The 16,999-nt window shown below is 49.9% G+C and overlaps 1 protein-coding gene across 4 annotated transcripts in view; it reads left to right on the top strand.

The window, feature by feature from the left end:
* The window catches only part of ARHGDIB (Rho GDP dissociation inhibitor beta), a 46,680-nt gene that overhangs the window by 26,670 nt on the left and 3,011 nt on the right, over positions 1-16,999 (top strand). For 2 of the 4 annotated variants that reach the window (XM_063322676.1, XM_063322677.1), the window contains exons 2-5: positions 11,174-11,230; positions 14,947-15,135; positions 15,713-15,796; positions 16,656-16,732. In XM_063322676.1, the coding sequence (XP_063178746.1) occupies positions 14,958-15,135; positions 15,713-15,796; positions 16,656-16,732 (339 nt within the window). In that variant the 5' untranslated portion in view covers positions 11,174-11,230; positions 14,947-14,957. Of the gene's footprint in view, positions 1-11,173; positions 11,231-14,327; positions 14,351-14,625; positions 14,877-14,946; positions 15,136-15,712; positions 15,797-16,655; positions 16,733-16,999 lie in introns of those variants that run through there. The other 2 variants (XM_063322680.1, XM_063322678.1) reach the window with 2 other exon arrangements.

The following is a 16,999-nucleotide window of genomic DNA, read 5'->3' as shown; positions in this document are numbered from 1 at the left end:
GTCATAGGGAACGCTGCTGAGATGCTGCGCGGTGCCCCGGTGGATATTTAGCTGCATCCAGGAGATAAAATGGCAGGAGAAGAAGGGGTAACCTTTGTGTTTCACGCCGGTGGCCAGCCAGTGGGGTGGCCTGTCACCTCTGAGACCTGAGGCACCGGACTGAGGGTAACAGCTAGGTCTCATCTAGGTACTGGTGGCATTGCTACTGTGAGGGGCTGTCTGAGAAAGGGAAGAGCTGGTGCCCTCAGCCCAAACTCCAACGCAACAAGACTCCATGGATAGTAATGCACACTGTTTTATCAGGGGCTTTGTATCTCTGATGCGTTTTAATAGCCTGTTGTGATCACCTGGGAGATCAGTGTCAGGCGTGTGGAAAAAGTGGATGGAGACTCAGGATGAAAAGAGAAAGTCCAGGGCCCTGCTAGAAGGTGCTGGAAGATCATCCTCAGCTGCAGCAGCACTTCAGTCATGGACTGTAGCTGTCTGGCTTGAGGAATAACCACAGGTTTAACAATCCCCTGGGGTCCATTGGCTCTGGTGGAGCACCGCTCACTTACCCTTGTTGAGCATCCAACTCACAAGAGACCAGGGCTGGCAGAGCCAAAAACACTCCCAGAGAAACCAGCTTCACTAGGAGCATCAGAGCAGTGCAGGGGCAGAAGGAAACCGAGGTGTGGGTTCGTGCAGGGATGGATGGGCTTCATCTTTGGGTGAGGCTGGAGGAGAGGGTTTGGAGCAGCCATGCCAGCCAGGGGTGTGACTGCATGTGACGGAGAAAGGACAGGCTCTTTCTGACGTGACAGACCCTGGCAGTGGGGACCAGTCTGGCGCTGAGCGAGCACCCCACAGCCGAAGCCTTTCAGATGGCTGAAGTTAGATGAGATAAATCCCTCAGCGAGACTCTTAGCTTACATTTAAAAGATCTATAAGGTCGCAGCCCTTGAGTGAGTACAGAGAAGCCGGGAAGTAAATCCTAGATGCAGACAAGGGGCTTTCAATCTAGCAGAGTAGCAGCAAGCACACTTAGGGTTCCCACATGTTTGAGGACAATCACACAGCTTTCGGAGGCTCATGCGATGATTTCTGGGCACAGGAAAGAGGACGGGGGCAGCATCGTGTTGGCACCGTCTCTTCCCTGTGACGGCTAGAGCTTGTACACAAACGCACAGAGACTGATTGCGCTCAGCGGCTCCTGACAGCAGAAGTGATTACTGTGGGCAGGGACCTGCTTGTGTGGATATAAAGAGGTGCAGCCTGCTGGCAGCAAAATCCGCTCCCATCCCTGCTGCTCATTCCCATGCCTCCATCTGCTGCAGACAGGTTTCCGGGGGCTCCCCCTCCCCTTCTGCCTTCTTCTATGTAGGTAGAGTTGCTGGGGAAATCGGCTCTACAGCTCTCTACTCCTCTTTTCTGAACCTTAAAAATTTACACTTTTTCAGGCTGTTTGTTTTCAAAACACCCCCTTTGTTTTCCTGTTTCCCAGTGAAATCTGGCTCATTTCTCTTTAACAAAAGTGGACATGTAGGCAAAAAATTTCCATGGTGTCACATGAAGCTATTTTATGGCCACTGAGAAAACGTGGCCGAAACTCCCTAAATGGCCCTGCTTATCGCCTTCTTTCTTATCTCCCATTATTATCAGGCCATTTCCCCTCTCTTCCTTTTTCTTCGTCCATCTCCCTTTCAAAATGGGTGACATTTGCTTTGTGGAGGTGCGGGTGCACGGCTCTGCAAGCAACAGGCACTAGCTTTGTATCGGTGCCCAGCTGCCATCCTGGATGGATGATGAGTTCTGCCCAGGGACTGAGTGGGACTGCCCCAGGAAAGCCTTTTGGGCCACATCAGTTGCCACCGATCCAGACCAGAGCTGCACCAGAACCCATGGGGGCCAAGCGGTAGCAGGAGTGTGGTCCCTGTGGCCCCAAAGGAAAACCCATGAGCTTTGTTACCTCTGGCCGGATTATTCCCTATTCCAAGGAATCACTTAAAAAACATCTCCAAGGTTTCTGACCCTATTTATGAGCTGGTGTAGCCATGGTAACTGCAGTTATACCAGAAATAGCAGCTCACTTGAATGACAAAGAAAACACAAGTTTATAAGACACTGCCTTTTCCAGGGGCTGGCTGAGCTCATGGGACTGTGGGAGGAAATCCCAGCCGAGGCGCAGACTCGGGGATGCAGCGGCTGAGGGCTGTGGCTGGCATGGGCCACAATAACTCTTTTGAAACATATCTCTGCAAGTTTGTGCCAGGTGCTTGGGAGACTTTGTACCGTATTGATAGGGTTTTGTTTCTTGCCACACAGGCATACCTGACTGGAAACGAGCAGGGAATTTTCCAGGCACCTGCGGTTAAACCTTGGTTTCCCTCCTGCAGACAGGCAGCCTACCAAGTGCCTCTGAATCCCTGGGGAGGGAAGGACAGTGGTAGGACCTGGATCTGGAATGAGATGGTCTATTGGTCTTGTAAGAAGGTCAGTGAGGTTGTCATGTCAACAGCATTTTGGTGAGAAACTCAGTGTACCAAGGTGCCTGAAAAAGAAGATTCACATGCTGTAACCTTCCTTCCCCAATGGCCATCATGTTCCTAAGCTGTCTATTGTTTTGTGCAAGTGAAAAAAGAGAAACAGATATAAAGGATTGGGCTTTGCCTGGCACCGATATTTAGCTGATTGAATATATGCAAATGAGTCCATCAAAGACTCAGAGAAGAAGGCATCCTCGTGGAGTTTTGTCGCTCTTCCTTCAGGAAATCATGCACCACTACTCTGGTGTCAGGATTAAGCATCTATAGCAGCCTGCAATAAATCAGACTTTGGGAATCTGTGCCTGCTGCTGGATACAACAGTTATGTTAAGTATCTCTGAGCTCAGCTTGCAAAAGAGCCTGGTCTTGATTCTCATTTCCACTCGTGCCCTGGAGGCTGCTCTGGCAATGGGGCAGAGATTAAAGAGGCTGAGGTCTGGTCTTCCACTGCCAGGACTCTAGAGAGAGATTTCCATGGTCAGTCTGGAGAAAAGGGTCCTTTGAGGAAACATAAATCAAACCATAAGACAGCAATGACCCTGTCCGTGTTAGAAACTAGGTGGCACTGGGGACATGACCAAGTCCACGAGCCAAATGGCCATTGCCAAGGCTTCTTCAGGAAAAATGAAGCCCCTGCTTTTCACATTTAGTCAAGGGTGCTTGATTTGTGCATGTCAGAACGTCATTAGAGGCCCCAGGCTTTCAGGCACCAATGCTTTAGGACATGCTGGGGCTTTTTATAGCAGATGATATAAACCCCATGTAGCCTGTCATACACTTCATTAGTTACCAGAGAGTTACATTTTCTTCTGAGTAGTGAATCTGGCCTTTCTTGGAACAAATAACCAACTCTTACCATCTAATACCACAAGACTGCTATGTTAGTGTGATTTTATTAACTTACATGAACTTTTCCCTGATTGGCATAAATAAAAGGAAAACCGGAATGAATCCTCTCTTTTTTAGATAGCACTTTCCCCCCACAGATCTCAAAGCACAGAGACAAATTTTCATCATCCCTTATTTGTGAATATGGAAACCGATGTACAGAGAGTTCACAGAGCTGCAGATGAGACCCGGTTGTCCAGATACGTGCTGTGGGGACCGAGGTGCTTGGCCATGCAGCACGAAAAGCTCAGTACTTTGTAACTGCATTGCGATTCATTATCAAGAGCATCCTCCTGCTCGTTGCAGAGTTGTCCCATGAGAAAGCAGTAACATTAGTGAGCGTCCTTTCCCTGCGCTATCTTTGCATAATGTCTGCAGCCAGGCTGTTGGTAGTGCTGCAATGGAATTGAATCTGCTAGATCATTTTAAAAAGCTTCCTCTCTTTCCTCCTTTCATACTCCCACAATTAAAATACCTGCTTTTTCTTTTATAAGATTATTTTTCTCCTGAATGCCATTTACAGAACATACTCAACATTAATATAATGAACCACAATCTAACATTTTTTCCCTATTTTTTTGATCAATCCCAGCTAGTTAATCTTGTTATCTGTGTGATTGCCAGAAAGCAGAGCATGTGGCTGCTCTTAAAGTGTACCTGAATAAGTTTCCACTGTCTCAAGGGTCTTCCTTAGATTTTTGTTTTTCCATACTTGATTCCTTCTCTACGAATTACACGCCATATGCCTGTGAACAGTGATTAAACGATCCACTAGCACTCAATAAAATGATCACACTTTGAACTAAACAGACAAGTAATACTGCCTTGTTTAAAAAAAAAAAAGCGACTGAAGAGGGTGTTTTTATTTAAATGGAAATCAGATAATTCCAGAGCTTTATTTGGTTTAAAACAGTGAAGCAAGTGATTCAGTGTCACCGGGCTAAGAAGAAGAAACTGTACACAAGTCAGCTCCAGATGTCTTCTTTCCTGACAGCTTCTTTTCTCATCTTTTTTTTTGGTAAACGATCAATTCTTTCTCCTTGGCAACCAGCAGCCCAATAAAGAAAGGCTCTTCTAAAACATTTTGGTAAAATGTTTCTTTTTTTCTTCTTAAGGGGACACATCTCTTCCTATGTCTCTCACACCATGCTACAGACATACTCTTCCTCCCTCCTCCTACCGGATAAAAGCACTGCTGTGCAATCTCATTCAGCTCTTTGCCACCATTATTGCGATTTTTTTTCACGTAACAGCTGAGGCTTTCAAACTGAAATGATTGCTTCTGGGGAGCATCTCACACTCTCCTTGGGAACATTCAACTAATGGGCAGAGGAGGCAGCTCTTCCTGCTCCATTATCTTGTCTCTTGGGTGGCTGCTCCCCTCCCAGACACACGGATGCTAAATGCTCTAGCTGCCATGCGATAGCAGATCCCTGGTGGAAATAACTGTGGAAGGGGAAAAGCCAGGGGATGAAAAGGTGAATACATATTTTTTTTTTTAAAATTTATTTTCTCCTTTTATTGCTCAAGTATTTTGCCAAGTACTAAGCCTTCTGTTCTCCCCTCAGGATCTTGCAAATGTGTAGGGTTTAATGTTTTAATGTGGGGTTTTTTTGTTGTGTTTTTTTTTTTTTTTTTTTTAATTCACTAGCAGATTCTAACCTTTCATTTAATTTACAGCCTCTACACTCTTGCTTTCCAGTGGAGGTAGACACCTCTATAAAGTGAATTAGAGCCTCTTATTGGGAGGCCCTGAGGGCTATTTCTGTGCCAAGAACCTGGAACTGCAGCCCACTTCTGGCATCCAGTCAAGCATCATAAAGACATCCTTAGGCTAAGTGAATTGTTTAGGAGCCATCACTGCACGCTGGGTGAACAAAGGGTGTTCTGTCAGTTTCGTATATGCGAAGATTTATTTGTGGGGTCTATAGCTGATGGCATGCTTTGGTTGTAATGGTGAAAGTTATTTCTAGACAAAAAATGAAAATAAAGGAAGAGAAGAAAGAGAGAGAAAAAAGGGAAATTTTCCCCAGTGGCCAGCTGGGAAGGGCAATGATGAGGTCCCATAAGAGCATCCTCCTCTGAGGTCTCTCTCCAGTGCAGCAGGTGATGACAATAAAAATGATGAGGAGGATAATTTCTTGGTGTGCTTTCTCTTAGCATTATATACTTTTATTCAGGACCCACTTAAACTCTCTATGTTTATCCCTGGTTGTGATTCTGTTAGCTCTGGGAGGAAAACACTCATCACGTGCAGATGTTGCACATTCATATTGCGTGTTAAGCTTCTGTGAATATATATTACTGGATAATATTTATTGAGAATTTAAATAGCTGTTAGCTACTTTGTTGAGCACCACATATTTTTTTTTATATACTAAAGTCTACAAAACAAGAGATGAAGAAGGAGAGGGAGGAGGAGCAATTCTCACGCTGGTGCTTTCCACGAGAATCCGCCGCAATAACGCTGTGGGGGTTTGCAGAGGCAGGGCCGGGAGAGCAGTAAGATGGGAACAGCACAAGTGCAATAAAGCAAAAATGTTGCCACAGAGACGCTGATAATTACTGCCTCATGGCTTCAGAAGGTGGTTATGTGGCTGCAAGCAGCACGCCCTAAGCACCGCTAAGGCTAAAGCACCAAGGCACATAAGACACCTACAAGTTAGCAGGAGCCTGGACACAGCCTGACAAGGAGCCATGAATTCCAGTATAAAATCAAGGTCTCTGTCGAGAGGAGCGTTTAGCACAGGCAAGGCAGGGTGCAGCTGGCAAGGGAGACTTTTGTAAGGCTGGCAGAGGAGGAGAGGATGGCACAGCTCTCCTCCTAATTTAGTCCCAGCTTCAGTTCTGGCTGCTTTGGAAGAAAGTCACAATGCAAGGAGGAGTGCTTGGATAAATGCCTCCTAACACCCTGCCTGGTGATCAGCTTAGGGCTGAGATTTGATTACACTTGCTGAGATTTGACCTTACATAACCACGTGTTTTCTGAGAGGTCCTAAAATAATCCAGTCCTCTTCCAAATCCAGCTCTGGTGGGTGACTTCTCTCGGACACCACCCCCTGCAAGACACCGGCTCCTGCCACGACATCCACTGAGGGACGGAGAGCAAAAGCTGCTTTCCTTCATGCTGGGCTCTGGAGCGCAGGGGGTGCAGAGAAGACACCCCTGCTCCCTAGTGGCATGGACCTTCTTTCCCTTGCCTAGCCCTGTCCTCTCACTCTCCCCCTTCCACCTGTTTTCCTTTCCCTCTCCTTTACTGGGCTGCTCTGTTCATCCTCAGCCTCTCTCAGGTTAGCCTCTGGAGGAAACTGGCTCTGTTTTGCCCCTACTCTCTCATCCCCAACCAAATCCTTTTCCTTTCTCTGTCTTGCTGTTCGCCTTGCTCCCCCAGAGGAGTTGAGTCATCCAGAAGTGACACGTGAAGTCTTTGCGCACCTTCAAGCTGGAGATGGGGGTTATGGGATTAGCACGTTAAACGGCCTGAAAGCTGCTTAGACAAGCATTAAATCTCCAATCTTCTCTCCATCTTTCAAGGAAATCTCTTCTGGAAGAGCCGTAGAGATGGAGCACCCAGTCACGTTTTCTGGCGTCAGCTCTTTATCCAGCTGAGAGCCCTCAAGTCCTGTGGCTGGGTGGTTTGAAGGGATTGCCATTGGATCTGGGGGTGGGAAACACAGCTAAATCCTTACCAGGGGTTCTGTGGCTGCATCCCCAATGTGCCTTCTTCCTCCTTGCTCTCCATGCTGAATATTGTCTCCCTTGCTGGCATTGTGTCTAGTCCCCATCCCTTTCCACCCCATCGGCTGCACTCTCCCTTGCAGCGCTTTAGGAGGAGTGAGTGGCACTGAGTAGGAAGAAGACGGGCACCACGTGTGGTAGGCACAGCAGGACCAACCTCAGGATGCTGCCTTTTAAAGCAAATCCTGGGACACCTTGTGCCTGCTGTTTATTCACATGCTTCACAGCCTGCATCCCCCTGTTTATCTTGCTTAACTGCGAGGCGGAGGAGGCAGTTTTGGGTTTACCAAGGAGCTGGGTGGCACCTCATGATGCAGTGAATGCCCCCTCGTATGGTAGGGAAAGGCCTCGTGTCTGAGCTCCCTGACCTGTCACCTTTGCCCATGCTCATCACCTCGTGACTGCCTCAGGCTCGGATTACCTCCTCCCATCTCTGGAGGAGAAAGGATCTCGATACCCTAGTGAGGGACACCACCTGGGGACATCCACCTGAGGGACACCCACGGCCAAACTGGCGCTTACCTTGCAGCAGCTGTTGACATGAATTTGCTGCGCCACGAGGGCGTCTTCCCAGCGTATCGCCTGTGGTCTTCCCAGAGATTGCAAAAAGCTTGAGGGGGAGGCAAAGCTCGTGACAGTGACAGGATTCGGCAACATTAGAGACTAATGTGAGTTAGTAACATTATGTACGGAGTTCAGTGCACGTGCAAATGAGTAGCTCCAAAACAAACCACTTTACAAGAGCAGTAGAAAGAAAAATAATGACACTATTTGGCCTCTTACAATTACAAAAATGGATCCCTGCAGGACTAAAATATCTCTTTATTTTTCCCTGCCAGAGCTTCCAGCCTGGGAAATTTCACCTCCAAATTAGAAAGTTTTGGAATTAAAGAGCACGTGAATGTAAAGGATTCTAACAGGTGATGGTTTCCTGAATTAATCGCTTCTAAAGGCCATAAAATAGTTATTTTCCTCAGTTATAGTAGTTCTCATAAAATAGTTCTTGTTCTGCAGCCTCTTATTCTGCAGAACATGGAGGTGGCATTTAGAAGCACACACCAGCAATGTACCACCAATCTAGAAAATTCAAACACAGAAATGCTGGACAGCTTATGGCAGCAATCTGAAAGCAAATAGAAAAAAAAATGCCATGCCTAATTTTTCTAATCTTACAATTTTTAGGAAATCTCAAGAATTTTTGGGTCCAATAAGGTGCTGCAGAAGACACGCAATGGTTGAGAGTAAAGGTTGTGTGGTTGAATGATATGCATTTAAAAATTTGCGCAAGCTTTTTGGCTATTTACTTGAAATAAGTTTAGATACTAGTGGCTGATTGCATGAATTAATGTTGTCAACTAATCGTACAACAAGTTGTAATCAGTGGGGAAAAAGTAAATCAGACCTAATCATAATAATAGTTTAAGTAGAAAATATTGTTTTCCAACTAAGGACATATTCGAAATATTACCATTTCCTTTGCAATAAGGCAGGTAGCTGCTGTCCTTGCCTCCTCCTGTCACAGACATGAGAATTGGCTGGGCTTGCACAACGTCTGCCAAGAGACGATCTTCATTGCATGGCATCATTTTGTCAGAGATGAAATCCTCATTGGTAGGCATTTGCCTTCAGTGACACGCTGTGGTTCAAAACCTGCCTTTCTTCCAGCAGATCAGTGACGTGGTTCCCCAGCGGGATGTTGGATACGCTGACCCAAAGGATGATGCCTGGCTTCTAAGCTCCCATCTGCTCGGCATGATGCATATCCAACGTCTGCAGCTCCTTCTCGCCCCTCTTACCAACAGGAAGACGAAGCATAGAGCAATAACGTGATTTGCCCATGATTACATACTGGCTAATTTCTAAACTAGGAGGAAAATCTGTTTCTCCTGCGTGCTAGGCTGACGTGCCCATATAGGCTGAGTGGCACGTCGTATACCTATGGTGGCACACAGCTACGCATCCCTACACTTCTGTGAACATTTGTGGCTATATACTGGTCTTGATGTGTGCTCACACATGTTTAGAAATAGCGTGCAAACAGCTACACAAAGACACAGGCAGTCTGGTATTTATCTCTGACTTAAAAAAAAACAAAAGAGGGAAAGCTAAACCATACTTTCCTCCAGCAAAAATGATCATAATAACGCTAGAATTATCATTGCACTCGTGTCTTTGTACACAGCCGCTAAAACCAAGGAAATCTCAAGCCAAGCCATGGGCGAACAGTAACCTCAACTCACACACCCTGCCAGCCAAAAGGGTATTCTGGTCTCCCAGTACAAATTAGGAAGTTTACTGAAATCAGAGAGTTAGTCCAGGCAGCGCAGGAACCAAGACAAGAAGTTGATGTACAAGATGCAGGGGTTGCTTAACAAGACTGTTTCCTCAAAGCTCCTCCTAATTAACACATCTAACTCTTCACATCTTTTGCAGGCCAGGACTGTTCACATGGACAATTTGAGCCACCATAACGTGGCACTGTCATTGAAAGAATTTGCTCTGCCTGTTCCCCATCCCTATCCCACACAGCTCCTTCCCTTGTGCTGGCACAAGGGTTTAGCCACACTTGGCCATCATGAACAATCATCAGGAAGCCTGTCTGGGTTTAAAACTCATTGGTATATACTTACGCATTTGCTTACGTATTTTTTGTCAGGTATGTTTTAAACTCAGCTCAGTGCTGTATTCAGCTCCGTTATGCTGGCCCACAGGGAGGTTTAGCGTAGGAGTGAAAAAGAGCAGCAGAGAATAAAATAATTTCTCTTGGTGGTGAAGCTAATTCGTGGAGGTTTAAAATGTTTTGGAGGCTACAGCCCTTGCTAAATGGAAATCCACTGCTGGCCAGCCATATGCTCTTGTTTGTCCCTTGAAATGCTTGAGGTCAGGTCCAAAGTGCCACCCATGGCCTAATGAAAGCAATGGTAAGCTGGGAAAATCAGTCCCCCTCTTCTGAAATCTGTCCATCCCTGAAGGAGAGCCCTCTTACTCAGTTGTTTGAAACCTTTAAAAATTTGTGAACGATAAATGTTTTCTAATGGACCTGTAGATCCAGGACAGTTAATTTAAGCCCATTGACAATAGATTTGCTTTGCTTATTTTGCTTCTGCAAAGGCATTAAGAACAGTCTGTCAGTCATTGCGATCCAGATTTGTTGGTTGCAAACCAATGATCTAATTTGTTCTTAAATTCTGTGCTGAGGATTGTGTGTGTGAAGGATTTATGTGACTGAAGAACTAAGCGGGCACTCCGTGAGTGGAGAAGAAAGAGAAAATCTTCTGGTATTTCAGAGCGGAAGTGGTGTAAAATCTTTCTGATCACTTAAGCATCTCTGGGAACCGAGAGCTGGTTCTTCCTGAGGCAGCTGATCTTTGAAACTGTTTGTGTGAAAATGGCTGGGAGTCGGGAACAATTAGCTGATTACGTGCAGCAGGTAGCATGTATTAACCAGGAAAAATGAGGTTCGTCGGTAAAGATTGCCATTTGCACACCCCCATATCCCCCCACGTAGGCAGGAATGCACTCAACCTGATTCTCCGCTTATTTTAATCGGTAGAAATCGGGGGCCAGCTTCTGAAATCGACCTTAATTACACCAAAGAAACGAAAACAGAAAAGAAACAAAATAAAAGCCAGGGATGAAAAACAAAGCCACACCACCACCACCACCCGCCCACCACCACTCCCCCCCATCTCGCAGGCACCGAGAGCCCGGGGCCGCGCAAGGGCAGCCCTCCCGCGGCCCCGGCCGGCCTCAAGACGCGCAGACAAAGCCCCTGCGCACCCTCTGCGCAAAAAGCGCGCAGACAAAGCGGGGCCGGCAGCCGGCGGTGCGCTGCAGCATGCGGGGCCGCGCAGGGCTTCCGCTGACAGTGGGCTGCTGGTGGCGGCGGCGGCGGCTTGCCTTTTTTTTTTTTTTGCGCGCGTGAGTGTTATTTTTTTATTTATTTATTTTTTTCACCCCCGCTCTCTCTCTCTCTCTCTCTCTCTCTCTTCACCAACTTCCTTCCTGCTCCAACTGCCAAAGCTCAAAGCTGAGCGCTGAGAGCGCAGGAGGACCCCGGCCGCAGGCGCCGCTCAGCCGGTGAGTACGAGCCCGGGCGAGGGGAGGACGCGGCGGGGGCCGGGGGGGGGGGGGGACGACGGACCCCCGGCTCCCTCCACCCCCCAACCCCCCCGGCGCCGCGCAACTTTGCGCCTTTGTTCCCGCTGGCCGGCTCCGTTACCCAGCCTTGCCCGGGGAGACGGGCAGGGCCCTGCCTGCATCCCGGAGGCTCTGCGGCGTGATGGGGCGGAGGGGGCAGAGGAAGGGGGAGGCAGCCCCCGCGCCCCCGGGGTGGCGAGAGGGCCCCCGGGGTGGCGTGTGGGGTGGGGGGTGGGGGTGACGGCGGGTTTATGTATCCCTGCGGGGTGGTAATCGGCGGTCCCCGGGGGTGGCTGGGCAATGGGTTCCCTTTCAGCCCTCGCACCCCAGGGGGGGTGGGATGAGGAGGCCGGGGCCGGGGGCGCTGGTGGGGCCGGTGTGTTACCCCACCCCCCCCACCCCATCGCGGAAAATTGCTTCCTCCCTGCCAAACCCGCATCCTGGAGATAAGCCCTCGATCAAGGGGTGGTTTAGGGGAGTGAATTTTGATGCAGAGAGGGAGGGCAGATAAAATAATGACCCTGTGACATCGTTCTTTGTGCCCAGTGGTCGCATGGTGGGGGTGGGGGGAGGAAGCAAGGAGGTGCCCACCATCCACCATATCTCCTGCCCCCATACCCTCTCCTGCTGCAGGTGCGAGCGCAGCCACCCACCCCCGGCACAGGCAGAGCTCAGCTGAGCGACGCTGGCACCCCTCGGCAGGGCATGATTCCTCCTTCGCCTGCTGCAGCCATCTCTCTCTCTGTCTGGGGGTCCCTAGCGCCGCCCCTGCCCCTCTGTCTGCTGCTTTGTGGGTGCTGCCAGGCCTCAGGGGTGCAGGTGATGCACGACTGCGGGTTGGGGCCGCAGGGAAGCGAGAAAAATGTGGTGGGGCGAGGCAGAAGTCACACAGATTTCTCCTTGCGTAGAGCATTTATAGGGTTAATTTTCTCATTTTTAATGAGGCTTTCAGGCCATAGGGGGTCTCCATCTTATCTCAGCCCTTGGCCTGGGCAGTGACACAGGAACCCAGGGACCCCGACAGTTGGGCACCGACATGTTCCCTCTGAGGAAGCACTGGTGCCTGAGCCCAGCAGCGTGTCTTAGCTTGCAGAGGGGACCAGTCCCTCAGCTGGAATGAGTAGAGGCAGGGGCAGCTGAGATGCGACCTTTTCTCTTGGTCACCTCCTGCCTGGGAATTTGGCAGGAAGGCAGGGTCAGGCCCACAACTTGGGCAGAAATGCCAGAATTGGGTCTGATCGTTACCATCCTGAGACACATGTGACCCAGGGGTTGTTCATCCCAGACAGCCTGGCTGGTGCTGTTCCTTGCGGGATCTCGCTGTTGGAAGAGCACAGGTTGTCTGTCCACCTCTCTGGGAGGTTTTCAGAGCCTAAAAGCATCCACCCTCAAGTGAGCCACCCCATGGCACGGAAAGTCTCTGTGGCGTGTGTGATGCAGAGAGGTCTAAGGGATGGGGAGCAACCAGATGGTGCAGCCCTAACTCTCTGTTTTTTTCTCTGCATGTGGCCCGACATCTCTCTCTCCATTGCCTGGGTCTCTCCCTCTCCCATGATAAACCACAAAACCCCCCATGGTGGATAGGGGCAGGCAGGCAGCTCTGCTCTGTGGTTGTAGTGGTGGCAGATGCAGCCTGGTATCGCGAGAGAGCTCAGGAGAGTGGAAATGACTCAAATCTGCAGCTGGTGTCCAAGTGGAAGGCAAGACCTGGTGGTGGCTGCCACAGCTCATCATGTCCTCTTCCTGTGCCGAATGTGGGATGGCACTGAGGGGATCGCAAAGTTTTGTAAGGTGACTGTGCTGGGGCTACAGAGCAGTGGGACATGAGCAATCATTACTTTCATGAGGGAGCTTCTGGTCTCCTTCCTCATGAGGACAAGCTCAAGGGCCTTTCCCATGGGACGTAGGTCCTTCTCACTCCCAGGGCTGAACGTGAGCTCAGCCAAGGTTATTCAGCTGCTGGGACGTGCTTTCTTTCCTGTCTATTTGAGTTGGGATTCCCTTTTATTTCCCAGCTGCCCGCTTTGCACTAGTTCCTGACTCACCACAAAATGCCATTGCAAAGTAGTCTTGCCTCAGGGCCGTCACCCATTAGCATGCCCGACTGAGTCTTCTTGTTCCTGTGCTACTTGGTCCTACTCTGTCCCCTTGTAACATGCCAATATACCCCTCACTGATTTTTTTTTTTTTTTTTTTCTACTGGAATTGCACTGGGAGGTCTGCATGTTACTCACTGCTGCCTGATTCCACTTGCTGATTCACCCTCAACTGTTGCATGCGGGTTTGTTTTTTTTGTATTTCCTTTCTGTTTTAATGAATGAGAAACTATCCTGCTAGCTCCTAATTTAGCTTTTGGGAGCAGGGGCAAATGTTAAGGCCACAGCTGCAGGAAGGATAAAGGGCTTGCTGGGGAAATTGCGAGTAAGCAGGCAAAAGGGAAATTTTTAGTAGGGACTTGAAGAAGGAGTTAATACAAGGATAAATGAAAAAGAACTGAATAATCTGTGTAGTTTGACCAAATCCCCTTGCTGCCAAACAGCAAGGAATGCCTTGGCCACTCATGACAGACACAGCTGCACCAGGGCACTGCTTTTTTTTTTTTTCCCCAGCCTTTCTCTGAAGAGTGGGAAGGTGGTTTAGGACCATGCGGCTGGCTCCACGAGGCAGGCGGCTGACTAAGGGGGGGACCTGGCACCGCACTGCTCCCCTCTCCTGCCTGTCTCCTGTTCCCCCATCCCCTGCCTTGGCTGCCATCAGTTCATCCATCTCTCCCCACTGTGGCTCCCATTTGGGATGCCACCCAAGCAGCTTCGCTGCTGTCCTGCACTCAGTGCTGCGTGTCCCAGCCGTGCTGGCTGAGGGCTCCAGGCGTCCCGAGTCTCCTTTCTGAGAAGCCCCACTGGTGCAGCACAGGTATGCATGGCTGCTCTGCGGCCAGGCTGGATGCGGTCACCGTCGTGCTTCCTTCCTTCCTTCAGCAGGAAGGAGACCCAATCGATGCCTGCAGTAAGCTGTTCCTGGGAGCAAGCGCGGGGAACGCCGGCAGATAGACTGTAGTGGGTGCGTTTCCTTGAGGGCTTCAGCTAACTTGCTAATATAAGGGAGTTACCGTCAGGTATTCGATCTTTGTATGAAATGCTGCCTGCCCATGGCTTTTAACCCGTTATGAGAGGGTGAATGAAACTTCTGGCCTTGGCTTTATTCATGTCTCTCTGTGCCCTGATGCGTGGCAGGGGCTCTTTGTGTGAGATAGCTGGCGAGTGCTGAAGCCTTGTACGGTGGCTTGTAATTGCAGGGTTGCCGGCCAGCAACCGCGCTGCAGAGTGGCTGTAAATCACTCTGGTTTCAGCCTCTGCTCCCGCACCTCCTCCCCGGGAGGGAAGAATGGTGTAGGTCTGCGTGTGCGCATGGTGCCTGCAGGGAGAGGAGCGGGGGCAGAGGGGGATTGTGTTCGAGCCAGAATATCAGCACAGCCGAGTTGGGATTGCAGCCGATCACCGTCGCCATTTGCCTGTAACGATCCTGCAGCGTTCGGCGCTGGGCGGATGCTTGCCTGCCCGGGGGACTGAGCCACGCCGTGCCCAGAGTGAGTGCCCCTGGGGACCTTACCCCGCTCCGGAGCAATCCCATTGACTGTCCCCTCCTTTGTTACCCAGACCAAGCGACCATGACTGAGAAGACCCAAGAACCTCACGTGGAGGAAGATGATGATGAGCTGGATGGGAAACTCAACTACAAGCCTCCTCCCCAGAAAACACTGCAGGAGCTGCAAGAGTTGGACAAGGACGATGAAAGCCTCGCTAAGTACAAGAAGTCCCTGCTGGGAGATGGACCTGTGGTAGTAGGTAGGCTGAGGCACGCTGACAGGAAGGGATGGGGGAGATGCGTAGCAGCAGTGTGGGGATGGGGTGAGGTGGCCTCATAGAAGAGGGAGCTTGTTTGACCAGGCACATGCGCTGCTTTTGCTGGAGGACAGGGGATGGACAGGTGGAACGGTGCATGGAAAGGAGGCAGGGAAAATTCCCTAAGCATTAGGTGTAAGATTGCTAGGGAGTGCTGGCATCAGATAGGGACTTGTGGTGGGAGGTGTGTGGACCTTGGAGGACTTGTGAGGGGTTAGAAACATGAGGGTACGAGCTGATGCTGAAAGCGGGCCTTAATGCTCAGAATGATCTTGAGAGAGGCGCCTCCTGGAGTGGAAAGATCTCCTCCAGGTATTCATATGGAGGCTGGAGGGATCCATGTTGAGTGACTGGGGTAGATGCATGGTCCCATTGTGCTAAGAGAAGCCTGGCGTTACTGGGTGTTTCATGAAGTGCAGTTTCTGTGTGCGAAAGCAACCGTGTTTCTTCAGTGTCATTCCCCTCCCCCTGCATTTAATTTTGCAAGCTGACAGCTTCCCCCTGACTTTCCTACCTGCAGACCCAACAGCTCCCAATGTGGTGGTCACCCGACTCACCCTGGTATGTGACTCTGCTCCAGGACCGATCACTATGGACCTTACAGGTAGGCACAGACTCTGTCCTTGGGCATGCAGGGGAACAAGCAAAGGTACCTGGGATGTTTCAAATTGAAAGGGGGTTTGTCCTCAGGATGCTACAAGGGGTTTCAGAGGGACTCTGAGAGCATCTTAGCCTTGTTTCTTATTTTAAGGTATACATGTATGAAAAAGGAGTTGTAACAGAGGAAAGTGTTGAGGGTCTCTTTCTTCATCTAGACTGCTCTAGGAGCTCCTGGGTTTCTCCTGCCTTCTCTTCTTACTTCCTTTCAATGAGACCTCATGAGCACAAGGGTTGTGCATGCGTTGGGGTAATGGGCTGTTTTGAAACTTCAGAATCGAGCAATACTGCAGTTCCGGCTCCTGGGGACATGGGGAGAGAACCAGGCTTCACCTTATATGGGCTTTTCTGCAGAGAGAGGAAGCTGGGCCCGGAGGAGCAGAGAAGCTTCCTGTTCAACCAAAACCACGCAGAGCCTTGCGGAGCCCGGGCAGCCTCACAAACTGGGCAGGAGCTGCGAAACACGCTCCGCTCACCCGAGCCAGGGCTGGGCATGAGTCAAGTACGCACACGCTCCTGCAGATGCCTAACGATGAGTCTGTGCATAAATATCTTTGTGTATGTGTGCCTAGACCCGTGTACGTTTAGGCATTATCTTCACAGATGTGGACACAGAGACCCAGGCGTTTCTGTGTACGTGCTCTCACAGTGCAACTGCTTACACAGACCTCCGTGTACTCATTTTGCAGGTGTGCCGTCTGTCAAAGGGATGTGCGCCTCCAACACCAATCCCAGCCCCATCCCACCGCATGTGGTCTCTTCCTCCTGTGACACCTCTAGCTAACGGCTTGATCCTCTCCTTACAGGTGACCTTGAAGCTCTCAAGAAAGAGACCTTTGTATTAAAGGAAGGAGTGGAATACAGAGTTAAGATCCACTTCAGAGTGAGTTGTTTTCCTTCCTGTTACTTCTCATCAGTTGCTGAGACCGGTCGCTGGCTGTCTGTCAAGATAACTAGAGACAGGCAGCATGCCTGCCCGAATTCTGGGCCCTTGTAAAGCTCCCCTAGCTTCAGGTGTCGTTCTACCCAACAAGGGACCAGGTCTTTCCAGGGAATTGCTTCTGCTTGCTCGCCCCTTGAAAGAAGTGGCATTCTGTCCGCTCACAATGGTGAACAACAGGTGGTTTGGAAGCCAGATGGGTAGTTTTGG

Source organism: Chroicocephalus ridibundus, chromosome 1, assembly GCF_963924245.1.
Source record: "Chroicocephalus ridibundus chromosome 1, bChrRid1.1, whole genome shotgun sequence".
NCBI classification, from domain to species: Eukaryota; Metazoa; Chordata; class Aves; order Charadriiformes; family Laridae; genus Chroicocephalus; species Chroicocephalus ridibundus.
Note: the sequence above shows the minus strand (reverse complement) of the source record. Positions and strands in the feature narration are given on the sequence as shown.